Source organism: Pleurodeles waltl, chromosome 4_2 (genome assembly GCF_031143425.1).
Source record: "Pleurodeles waltl isolate 20211129_DDA chromosome 4_2, aPleWal1.hap1.20221129, whole genome shotgun sequence".
Taxonomy (NCBI): Eukaryota; Metazoa; Chordata; class Amphibia; order Caudata; family Salamandridae; genus Pleurodeles; species Pleurodeles waltl.
The window spans coordinates 54019033-54031957 of NC_090443.1; the positions used below are offsets into that span (position 1 = coordinate 54019033).

Here is a 12925-nt window from a genome sequence, read left to right on the forward strand (position 1 = left end):
ATTTCCCTGCATCAATATCTACACAAAGTGACACCAAAGCCCACCAAACGCAAGCCTGAAAAAAAATAGATCTAATTCCTCAAAATCCACCAACAAAGGAACAGGAAGTGACATCAGTGCATTTACCAGTATTCATCTAGATTCTGGAAAATGGAGTCAAGAAGTACAGAAGAAAAATAGCAAGGTAACAGGCCATCTCCAATTATGCATCCAGGAACTAGAACCCTAGTATTGCTCGGGACTACCACAACCCTTTTCCAATGCAGGACATAGCTGAAGATACACCTCTTTAAAGAAGACTGCATCACAAAGCAGTAATAGCCCATGTTCACTCTTACAAACCTGCCACCGCTTCATTGATTGGTGGTTTGTATCTTTGCCTTCAGCTCTGTACAGCGTTATGCTGCCTTTTGTCTAGGTGTGCACAATACAAATTCCTCACACATACTTGATGTGTTCCACCTTCTTTGGAGGTCAATCAGAAGGCCCACATTTGTTGGAGAAATGGGTTTCTGTGGATTTTACACTAAAATGTCTCTTGACCAATGTGACCTCTCCCATGGTTGTCTACAACAGCCCTGGAGGAGCACATACTCTATTAATGTGACAGAAGGAAATGTGGTCGCCCAAACTCTAACTCAGGCTGTATGTTTGTTGTGACTGTTTGACTGCTGTGGTGAGACCACCTGCAAGGGTAAAATGACTATATCTAGTTTGGTGTATTGGTTTCAAATGGGGCTCATATTTAAAGACTTCTCCAGCCTGGAATCTCAATCTGCAATATAATTCCTCACATTTTATAGGAGGAAGGCGTTCTATAGATGTTTGAGCATTTAAGAAAAACGGAGAATTACAATAAAGAAATGTTGCAAATTTAAAGGGCAGAATAGTAATCCAAATGAACCGAAAAAAACATATATAAGATTTCACTTCGGAGATATGATGACAAAATGGCAGACTCTGCTATACCAGAGAACTAGAGCTTTCAGTTATGGATAGCACTGCTCTGGTAGTCTTCCGGAGTAAACCATGATGATGATGATCTCACGAGAGTGGTGAGAGAAAAAGACTAAATTAACTGTGGCCACATAATGTAAAACTGTGCCCTGTGCATGGATATGAAGGTATGCAAGAATGAATAACCCTATGCTTGCAATGAAGAACATTATGCCACCAAGCCCTGACACAGTATTGAGGTTTCATCTAAGAGTCAATGTATGAAGAAGTTACTTCCTGGGAAATTCCATCCTTTCCAGTGATCTGAATTTACAGTCTAGAAAACTGAGGGAAACACATATTTTATCCACTCAAGAGTCAGCAGTGAGACTAATTCAGAGTGCCCCACTCACTGTGAATTGGGCTGACAAGTAGGCCTGGGCAAACACCTAATTATGCCAAAGCAAAGTAATCTTAGTAACTTCACGTTACTCTTTTGAGGCAAAATTACACACAAATATGCAATTATACCCATGTGTGTGAATATGACTAAATTGGCGCAAAAATCCTGCCACAGGAACAACGAATTTAGCAAGCGTGAGCAGCTGCTGGCCAATGCTGGCCGTGTTCTGTTGCATTTAACACTATTGTCTTAATGAAAAATGCATCCTCTGGTTCTTTTTGGACACCAGGATGCATTTTACACTACGAAATAGCATTAGATGCTAAATTACCATGACCGGTCTGTGTAAATCTGCCCATGGCATTGCAAAGCATGAATGGCAACTCAGAAGAGCGATGCCACTTTCTGCCTAGGCAAAGATGGATGCTGCAAGTCAAGAATTTCCAAAGGAAGGCAAAAAACTTTGACCCCAAATGTACGAAATTGATGGAAGAGTGCACACAACTGACCATTTCTGATTCATGCAATAAAGGTTACATCCAGTATTAAGTCTGAATGGATAAGATTCAAGTCGGCGTCTTCCCAAAAACAATGGCAGGAAGTATTTATATTGGTTGTCTAGGACCTAGCAATACTTTGTCAAAGAGGTGCTAGGTGAACAAACTCATTGTCCATTTGTTTTATCTCTGTCCCCTAACCAGGACCGGAATGGGGAACCAGAAGCAGCGTTGGCAATAATACTAAAACCAGCCCCACTCCCTTTATCTCCATCTGCAATCTCTCTTTCTATCCATACATTCACTCTCTCCCGTTCTCTCTTCTTCCTCTCTGATCTCTTTCTCTCCATCTTCCCCTTCACTCTCTCTTTCTGTCTCTCTTTAGGGCTTCCATGCCTGCTATAAGTAACCCTGTGGCGCTGAGGAAAGTACCAGAAATGGCCCTGGACTTTCAAAACCAGACCACTGGGGAAATGGCCGTAGAATAAAAGGCTTGTCCAGGACAACCCCTAAATAATTATTCGAGTAAATTAGTGAAAATTGTCGCACTCAGATGGGGGTTCTACAAATCCTGGCAGAGCCGGCAGTGTCCCCTTGATAGCCCACAAGCTTAGATTTACCTTTACAGTACAGCACAAAATGTCCGCGCTCGGGGCTGAACTCCACGTCCACAAAAGTGCAGTCCGGGAAGAGGTCACAGGTCACGCAGACACGATTGAAGGAGCCGGTAGAGTCGACACTAGCACAAAAAAACAGAGAATATAATGTGGTATTTCCATAATGTGTGTCGGATGACAATAGCACCGCCATCTTTCTTTGCAAGGCAGTGACATCCAAAGTGTAACATTAAAAGGTTCAAACCGAAGAGAGTTCCAAGGTCGGAGGGAAGAAATGGCCGGACGGGACAACACCTAAAAACAAACTATACATGCAACAAATAAACACGAAATAACTGCTTCACGGATTACACTAGAAACAAGCAAAAATGTCCGTGTAAATTCAAATTCTTCAGATTATTAAGCTATTTACAAGGCCGGTTTTCTGCCTGAAACCACTAACCATCGTATGAAGTAACAGATTGCCATAAAACACTCAAACTGCCTTTAGACTGCCATTTCTATGACACCCCTTGGTGGTGTGTCTCGTGGATCTCTTGAACAGTTGACCAGAGGGCAGGTTCGCATACAAAGCTGATTTTATGTAGGACACCAACACAATCCATTGGTCAAGTAGACTAAAATTATGAACAAATTCAGGTGCCCGAACACCAAAAACCGCTTTGTTCGGCCTACTTTCAACGTCCAAGTGCATACAGGATGACCACATCCTTTCCGAAGGCTGCACCTCAGCAAATGAGAATGGTCCTACCAAAGAGAACTATTCTGATTTGTTGAAGGGTGACGAGTCAAACTTGCTGAAACAGCCTTGTGTACCAATAATAATAACTGGCCGTATTTAGAATATGTCGCTCTGGTATGAACATTTTGATTAACTGCCTATCAGCCATTCAAGAACAACGTGAGTGACTGCCCTCCACTGCCTGCGAGCCAAGGGACAGGTTGTCAAGGGGGGAATCATGCGGCAACCCATGAACCTAGTAAAATAGCGGCCATTGTTGATGTGTTTTTTATATTCTCTGAAGCGAATCCCCGAAAACTTTTTTTTTTTTACACAGGGATCCTCAAATATAGAAAAATAAAATAGTTTGCTCATTACTAGAAGCTACCTTGGTGATGCAAAAAAAAGGAGATATGAGGCCACAAAACTTACTTTACTTTGGACACCAAAATACCTACCCTAGTGTCTAACATTTGAACTACGTAACCAGCGTGTCAAGGCAAATGATGAGACTTATTACTGTCAGAAGCCAGGTTTCCCACTGGGGTCAATCCTAACACCACCAAACAAAACTAGGTCCTAGTTAGTCAAGCACCATTTCTATCCCTTAGTAGTGCAGGAACAAGATGAAAGGGGATGTGTTAATTGTACCAGCACAGCAGTTGTATCAAGAAAACACTCAATAAAGCCCCCAGGCCCGTTTTAGTAAAACCAAAAGGTATTTTATGATTGAAATTAGGTCAAAACAAAAACTAGATCAGCCCCTGGTAAGTTAGAGCTTCTAAAAGCGACAGTTCCATTCCACGTGGCTCCTCCATCCTGCATGGACCATCACTGAAAGTTCCTGCGCATTATTCATGAAAAGCTATAACAGAGTCATCTTTGGGACCCACTTGTATATTTAAAGTTTCCCAGAACTTCAAGAGTCCATTCTGGGATCCATCTTCTTTTTCCTAGCTTTAACAAGGCGTGCAACAGTAAGTGCTGGCAGGTCATTCTGGGAAAGGGACCTGGGTCGTTTGAGAATCAAGCTCTCCCAAAGCTACCTGGGCATGGTGTATGAGACTGAGGGCACAGCTGTACAGTAATTTGCAGTTTTCAGTCCCTGGGCCAATCAAAAGCCGGCACAGAGCTGATGATTACTTGTGCCATTTTGAATGAAGAAAGCTGCTACAATTAAGTCATGCTGGGATATCTGAGTCCAGCTCGAGGCAATCCCTTCCCTCAATTGGAATCCATCAGGGGTGGCTCTTGTGGGGCTTATTTATGCCCAATTTGTGTGATACCCAGTTACCATGTAAATTAGTTCCCTTTACATTGATTGTATCCAGTGCTTACAATGGCAGGTACTCTAAGGTACTAGCTACCTGCACTTCTTTGATTTGAAGGGGCGAGTGCAGCACTTCCCAGTAGCACTTGGGGATAGCGAGTACCTGCAATTTTATATTTCCACTTCAAGCAGGGATTGCATGTGAATTCATCTTAAGTGGCTGTCCTGAAAATCCTGCACAGACCACCTGCTCCACCTGGACCGATATTTTTGACCACGTCCTTTAGAACTTCATAGTCTGGGAAAAGTCATTTTAAGAAAGCCCTCCCATAGGGACAATGTGACGTCAATGGATGCTGGAGGTCTTAATGCTGCAGTTTTCTTGACAAGGCCTTTCTCAGACCAATGATTCCCAAACAGCCATTCTCTTACCTGTACAGGTGCCTCCTCTGGGGCGTATCTTCAGTGCTTAGGAAGAATCTGAAAAGAAAGCAGATGGGCAGGCGATCAGAGGCTGACTGCTCGGAGCAGCCGGGCTCCATGTCAGTGGGACACCACCTTTCCGCATCTGGACTTTGCTTTTACATATAAATATCAGATGAATTGGTCCAATTAGCAGAATTAGAGTTGGCCAAGACCACAGGTCACTCAGCATATGTGAATATAAATATATGGTATTTATATACTGGTACCTAGTCCAAAGGCGGTGGAGTTTTGTACAGGGTCTAAAGCAAAGATACAGGCAACATTCGGTTTGAGGTGCTGCTGGTTTCTAAATGCGTAAGTGGGCTGTTCGTGCATCTAGAAGGCACCTACAAGAGGAGTCCCACATGGGTCCAGGAGAGCTGGATCTAGGCCAGCACGTCTAAGTAAACACGATGTGCAAATTGTTCCAATTCAGAGTCCTTGTATATTGATTTACAGTGTGGATGCGTCCTGATTCTCTAGCATGCACGCTGATCCGGTCCCCCTGGACCCAAGTCGGACCCCCTGTGCTGCGCAGTACGTGAGCCTACGCGTCCAGGCTCGAGGTGGATTGCTAGGCCAGGGCTGGGTGCATAGAGGAGATATGAAAACAGCACAGAACGGGAGTATAATGGGATAAGCGACAGCTGGGTGATGGGCGGAGGGGAAATGGACCGTGAGTGATAGATGGGCGGATGAAGGCAAGAAGGGACGCGCGTCGACGACTCTGAGGGGGATGGATTGAGTTTATGTGTGTGTGACTATGTGATAAATGGAGGGGCGGGGCGTAAGGAGGACTGGGACAAAAGAGAAGAAGCAGGGGAAGAAAGAATAAGCCTAGGGAGGGTAAAAGGAAGTTAACGTAAGAGAATAAGAAGAGAGGGAGAAGAAAATGGGATGAACAAAAGACGATGCAAAGGTAGGGAAAAAAGAGAGTGAGAAATATGAATGTAGGTGCAAGAAAGAAGGGAAGAAAGAGACTGGGCAAAGGAAAGCATAAGAAGGGTAACTGAGAAGGAAAAAAAGAAGGGGGAACACCGAGTAACAGTGGACATAAGAGAGGAGAAGAGTAGCAGGAAAGAAAGGTTGGGAAGGGAAAAAGGGGGAGGGTGTGAGACAAAAAGGAGAGAGAGAAAAGAGGATGAAAGAAAAGGAGGGTATACAGAGAACGCTTTAGAATAATAAAAATAAATAAGTTACCGGTTGAAGCGAGAAAGGGGAGAGAGGGAATGGGAAATTAAAGGACAAAGAAGAGAGAACGAAGGAGGAGGTAGATCAGAAGGAAAGAAGGAGAACCTCAAATGTGTTGAGGGTGGGATGAAGGGTGGAGGTAGGAGGAATACAGGGGAAATATGTGGAAATGTGAGGAATGAGACTGGTGGAAAAAAGTAGGAAATGTGTAGGGGAAGAAGAAAATGAGAAAGAAAGAGGGGAAGGGGCGAGAGTTGGGGATGAAGTAGGATTCGCAGAGGGTGGGAAGGAGAAACATAGGGCCTGGGGACAGAGACGGGAAATGGGGAGGGAACAATGAGGAAAAATAAAAGAGAACAAGGTCGGAGGGGAGAACGTGGGGACAGGAAGAAGAAGAATGACAACCTGGGGAAGTGGAATGAAGGAACAAGATAAACATGTCAGGTAATGGGGACAGGAGGTAGGAATTAGACTGTGGTGAAGAGCAACGAGTAGGGCCGAGAATGTGGTGCATGGGAGGGCGAGCTAAAGAAAGAAAAGCGGGAGAAGGAGAGGGGGCTGAAACATTCAGTGACAAGGAAGATCTAGTGGTTTCGTTTATACACATTTGTGGTCCATTGTAGGGGGAGCGCCGATGGAGATTGGGGGTGGGGGGTGGCCGCAGGCTACTCACACATTATTACTTTCCTCTTCGTAAGCCACAATCCTAGTCACCTCCCAGTTCCCAGACGTCAGGAAGCGGATATTGTTCTCCTTCCCGAGGGACTAAAGCAAAATGATTCAGAGACAAATACTAATTACCAACATAGACCGCAGTTTTCTTCATTTACATTGTGCTATGGAACACGGGGACGGGCCTAGGAGAAATGCTACCAGCCACTAGCCCCCCCCACCCCTCCTCCGCAACAGCAGAGGTCTCGAGTTTCCCAGTTCCATGCATGAATAGCTCCTCCATTTCAGGTTGTTGCCTGGTCTTCGGGGACTTTGTCATAATTTCAGAATGGAATGGACACAGCTACATGTCCCAGAATTGAAGACAAAAAACATTCCCATACCTGCAACCGGCAAATTTGAGAACAATGTTATCAATCTTTCGCTTACATACGCCCTTCCTTCCCCTTGTCTCAGTATGAAGGCCCCCAACACCGTTTCAATACTGATCTAAACCAAGGGTGCACGCCATAGTCTGTAAGGATCGAGCTCCATGCCAGTTTTTCAGGATAACCTTTGTCTATGCAAATTATTCCCATTTAAACTAATTATAGGCAAATATATTCCATGTGAAAACCCTGAACATTTGGCATGGATCTGGTATGGATCCAGCCCTTTTGGAACAAGGTTGGACACACCAGAGTTAGTTAATTTTTTTAAAGAAGTGTATTGTATGAACCGTGGCCTAAGATCAGGGGGTGTCCAAGGTTGGTCCACATTGGTTGGACCTCAGCTGCTTTTTAGGTTGTCATTCAGGATCATGTTACTCTGCTCCGTATAAACAGAAATCAACAGCATCGGAAAATCTGCCTTCACAGTTCACAGTGTAGCCCAACCCTGAGAGGCACTGCATGAGTTAGGAGTGCGGGTTTTCGCCCCTCAATCCTCTTGGACCCCACCAGTAAAGTACACAGTACCTAAGGTGAAAGATGCTGCACTTCGTCTCGATTTTCAGACACAATGACTGTAAAATAATTTTAACAGATTTGCCGCCTTAGTGGTGCTGTAACCTGCTAAAGCTATCTTTTCTTGCTCATGCTAACTTAGCCGACCGGATGTGTGTCTCTGACCCTTAGATGCCCTGCTTCCTAACACCCCAGATGCAAAAAGTTTGAAAACAGCTTGCTTTTTCGAAACTCCTGAAAACTCTTTACTAGTGAAGACCATCTACTCATTCTCATGAGCTCAGCTAGGCCTCTGCTTGTTCTTTTAGTGGGAATTTTGCTACCTGATTGTTAACAAAACTAAGTGTGAAGGATTACACTTGAAATGTGCATCGCTGAGTTATGTCCATCCCTTTGTCTATAATCTTTGATATTCACAGACTGTTCATTTTTTGTAACAAGCACTTTCAGACTCGATCCAAAACATGAGATGGGGTTTTCCCACAATATCATCCACTGATCCAGAGCTCTGGAATCGTCCCCTTTGACAGTGCCAACATATATCCTTGAAGATCGCTGCCTCACCTGAGCAGCGAGCATGGCCACGTGGTGGAACTCTCCTCGCGCCCCCTGCTTCACGGGGAGGGACATGAAGAGGCTCTCACCATCCTTCGAAAACAGCGGCTGGTCCTGCTGTGGGAAAGAAGGGCAGGGTAAGTGAGAGACAGGAGTTCGTGGTGGAAGAGCTGATGACTGGGTGGGGTCATCACTGACAATATGTAGTGTTTTAGGGTCTTCCTCTCATCTCTCTATGCACCACTGTATGCATGTGTGTGTGTGTAAGCATGTTCATGTAATTTCTGTAGTGCAAAGCCAGCCAAAACACTGCAAAGTCTTATACATGGTCAAAGCAAACATAAAATCAGCGAGGAAGAGAAGAAGCTGGGTTGTAGATTGTTAATGCACTGTGGGGTAGTGTTCTTTAAAGAGCTGAGTATCAAACTCTTTCCTCAATTAGAAACGTTTAGTGGTGGTCCTGATGTTCCAGATCCTGGGTACAGAGATGGAAAGTTCTGTTGTCTTGTTTTTTTCCTTTTTATTGTTCTTATTCTACAGTCTCATGGTGTGCTGGCTGTGTGTGAGAACCACTAGAGATTTTGAGAGTGTCTGCAAGATAAGTGGGGGTGATGGTCATGATAGCTTCCTAAATGATACTGCTGAGCTATAGATTGTGAAATGGTGATATGTTCCAAATTTCTCAAAGTGTTGCCCAAACGTCATTTTATTTTTTAAGCCCTGGCTTTAATCTCTGGTACCTTGGATAAGGATACAGGTGGCAGAAAAGTCACCATTTATTTTATATAGCTAATTCCCTAGAAACTAAACATTTGTTCCCCAAGTATTGAACATTTAGTTGAAAAAATCAGAGGACATTTTTGTTGATAATTGCCAAAGTGAAAGGCTTGCTGCATCCTTTGTATTACAAAGATGTTGCATATTTGATCAGTTTCTTTGGACCTTTCTGACTTTTTCTCCATATTTAGTGTTAATTAGTAAACCAAGGTTTGATCTTGTTAACCATTGATGATTATGGTTGGACTGTTTTTGATGAAACATTTGCCCATGGTAAAGAGTACAGTTTTAGGACTACAAGTTCCAGCCTGTTTTTTTCTTCTTAGCACCAACTAAACAAACATTTGCAACACCGATAGGCCTGCTTGGGCTTTGTCAATGCTTGTTTTGTTATGTTATGGTTTTTGCAAATCGTTATTGATGAGGAAGTTGCCAGACCCTTTTCAACCTAACAAAAAACAAACTTGCTAAAACAACAAACATTTTTTGGTCTCAAAATGGACACATTTTAATATCTGTCCTTGACGCAGAAGTGAACTACTTTGTCCTTGGATACAATCCATGTGACAAGGCAGAATGCTGCCACTCACAGTGAAGTCAGCCAGTGGATGAAGTGAGCAGAACGATTTCCTCACACTCATGTTATAGTGGGCAGAAAAGTAGTGAATAACACAATTGAAGACCAATGGATGAAGAGGGCTGGCTGAAATGCCCCTTGTACAAGTATACTATATGCATACATTTAGTAAAATCAAAAGGTATTTGCTAACGCCAAACCTAAACAATTTCAGTTTTAGCAATTAACCCCACCTGTGACTGACAAGAAACAAGGCCTGTTTCCACTCACAATCCCCTTCTCCAGCACGGTTTTACTTTTTTCACCCCAGAAGGAAGGCATACACACTTATTGTTGCTTTGAGTCTTATTATGGGGGAAGCCTCCACTGTATCCATCCAAACTATTTAAAGTTTGTTTCAAAGTATTAAAGCCAAAAATTGTGGGCACTTCTACCTTTTCTGTAAAAAAACCCTGCATTTAGAAACAAGCGTTGCAACAGCCAAGAGGTGTGGCAACTTTCGGCTTTACCAATGCTTGTAATAGTTTCTGAAACACTGTACAAGGGGTTTACTTTTTGTGCGTAAGCGCACATTGTGGAAGAGCAGAATACCATCACTAACAACGAGGTTACCAGTGGCTAAAGTGGTCTGACCTCATGCCGAATGCGGTATACAGTGGTGGGCGGAACAAAAATGTGAATGGCACAGTGACAGACCAATAGATGAAGAGAGCTGGCTGGAAGCCCAGAGAAGTATATGTAAAATTCAAATGGTTTAGTTAAAAACTAGTCAGGGAGGTAGATAAGAGAGCGAGAGAAGGCGCTTGTTGATTTGGAAAGATGCATTTAGAAATTTAAAGGAGGGAAATATCACCAAAGCAGAGAATGGAAGAGAGATTTTTACCTGTCTGCTCACCCACATGTCCGATGAAAGTTTGTGTTTCTGAAGGAAATAAAAGACAGACGAGAATTGGTGCGAGTCTTCTAATATTGACGGAGGCACAATACCTGTACTCTGTGACAATCAATTTGAGAAGCTGGAGAAGCCAGGACTGGACAGCATGCACGCGGGGTTGATTCTCCTAGAGACAAGGCTGCGGCACAGAGTAATAGCACTCATACATGCGAGTGAGAATGATTAGCCTAGTGGTATTGCAGTGGTGAAAGGCAAGATGATATCTTTCTATGGTGGATGATGATTTCCCTGGTGATGACGACAGTACTCCATTGATGATGCTGTTGGAGGTTGTTATGGTGATGATGTAGTTGTGAACTGTGAATGCCATGCCATTGTGATGCAAATGGTGATGTATGCTCTGATGATGTTCAGTGCTGACGATACTTAGCCCAGCATTGAAAGGTGTTCAGGTGTTGGCTTGTCTTAAGTTCAGCCCTGGTGACAACAGTAGATGACGAGTTAGAGCTCCAGTGGTTTTTCGGGCAAGGTCCCATGTTGCTTGTGTGAATGCTACATGCTGTAATGATGATTCAGTGACGAAACAGCGGCTGTTGCCACAATAATATTCACATGATAAATGGTGTGTGCCCTAACAAAGAAAAGTGGCAACCTGGGGTATAATAAGGTTGTGGTGAGTGATGGTAATGGCGCAGAGGATGTTCTTGTGAACAATGGTTAGCCAGAAGAAACATCCGAGACTTGCACCTCTGATGTTCTAAGTGCATACTGGTTCTTGAAAGATGATCCAGTAGGAGTGACATTAATTGCCCAAACGACATCCTAATGGCCTTGGCCATGGTAGTTGATCTGGTCAATATTAAAGCCAGGGTGATGCTGATGGTCCCATTTTAATCTGGTGGTAGCATTTTGCTAAACGCTTCAGAAATGTTGCTACTTTTGAGCTGATGGCTCTAATATATTTTGCAGATAATTTCATTTAATTTCTTAATGTTATATATTTTTTATATATCACTGGCACTGTGAGGTGGGAGCATTTCTTCTTAATGGACATCAAATTCAGTTGACGATTGTTGCTTTTGGAGCATTCAGATTTGCTACTGTCAAAATGTCTGAATATATATTTTGCAGGGCTTTCCTAAAGTTTTGAAAATCTGCTTTGAGGCAGGAGTGAAGCGCAAATGACCTCCAGAAGGATGAACCTTGAACATTCTGCACACAAACTGCTTGTATTTTGCAAGTTGGATGAAGGGTATGTTTTGGTTGGTTGCAGTGACGTACATTAGCCCCCGCAGTCCCTGTGGTGCAGGGGCCCCTGAGCACCAGGGGCCCCCTCCAGCATTGTGCATGGGTAGCAGGCCCCTGGCCTGACAGCTCCTTATAGGGCCTCGGGGGTGCTGGGCCTCCATGTACTTTGCAGTGGGGGGATCCTCAAGTTTCACTACACCACTGGTTGGCCAGCCCTAGGCGTTTGGTCCTCCATTATAGTGTTATGAATTGGGCAGGATAGGAGGGCCATTGTCCAGGAAGAGCCTTGTGAACAAGGTGTAGCCTTGATATTGACCCACTACTTGGACGGGACGGGTTGAGCTGTTTTTGAGATGAAGGAAATGGAACACCTTTGAGGTTGGATTACCAAAGGTTCACTTAGGAGGCATTCAGACACAGTCAGATCTTTTGATTCAACCAATGGATAACGTGTTTCACAGCCTGTTACCTGCTGGTGACCTCAGCCAATACATATTGGGGTTAGATCGTTGAAGTTGTTCGTAATGATGGCTGCAGCATATCCTGTTGGTGGTGGTGGGATGATAGTGAACTTCTGAGCAAATGTTGCCCTGGAGGTGATGTATCCTGCTTGGTGGTGGTGTGGCGACAGGTGACTAAGGTAATGCTTTGATGGAGATGACAGTGATGGTCCCTTGGTTTTCCATTCAAAGCCTAGATGGTGGTTACTCATGAAAGATGTTAAGCCACATATTCACCTAAAAAACACAAAGAGATGTCAGAGATGTCACCCAACCCTCTTGTCTGGTTTTCTCTTTCAGAATGCCAACCTTATTGCTTTTTTCTCATTAACTTTTCTTTGCTGCCAGAGTGGAGCAGGGCCGCCTCACTTCCCCATCTTTGGGATGACTGTCTCATTAATGTACTATAGGGTACAGTAGAGGTTTGTCTGTACCCCCTTCCCCACTCCCCACTCACCTCCTGGCAAGCTCCAGTGGTAGCTTCACAAAAGGTCAGGATGGAGCAGTTCTGAGGGCGGTTTAACCAGCGCACTGCCAGACGAGTGTTGGCAAACCACTTCACCATTGTGATGAAATATTCCCTGGAGAAACAATGTGAGTCACGTTTCAAACATACAGAGGGAGGTGCAGACAGAGCATGTCTAGAACCATAACAGT

At 44.0% G+C, this 12925-nt stretch overlaps 1 protein-coding gene across 1 annotated transcript in view; it reads right to left on the reverse strand.

Moving 5' to 3' along the window:
- LOC138292187 (inactive dipeptidyl peptidase 10-like) overlaps positions 1-12925 on the reverse strand; it is a 392581-nt gene that overhangs the window by 207304 nt on the left and 172352 nt on the right. Inside the window, exons 10-15 of the mRNA XM_069230625.1 lie at positions 12726-12849; positions 10509-10547; positions 8281-8388; positions 6774-6865; positions 4877-4924; positions 2457-2575 (exon numbers count right to left, since the gene is read on the reverse strand). Coding sequence (XP_069086726.1) covers positions 2457-2575; positions 4877-4924; positions 6774-6865; positions 8281-8388; positions 10509-10547; positions 12726-12849 — 530 coding nt within the window. The remainder of the gene's footprint in view (positions 1-2456; positions 2576-4876; positions 4925-6773; positions 6866-8280; positions 8389-10508; positions 10548-12725; positions 12850-12925) is intronic.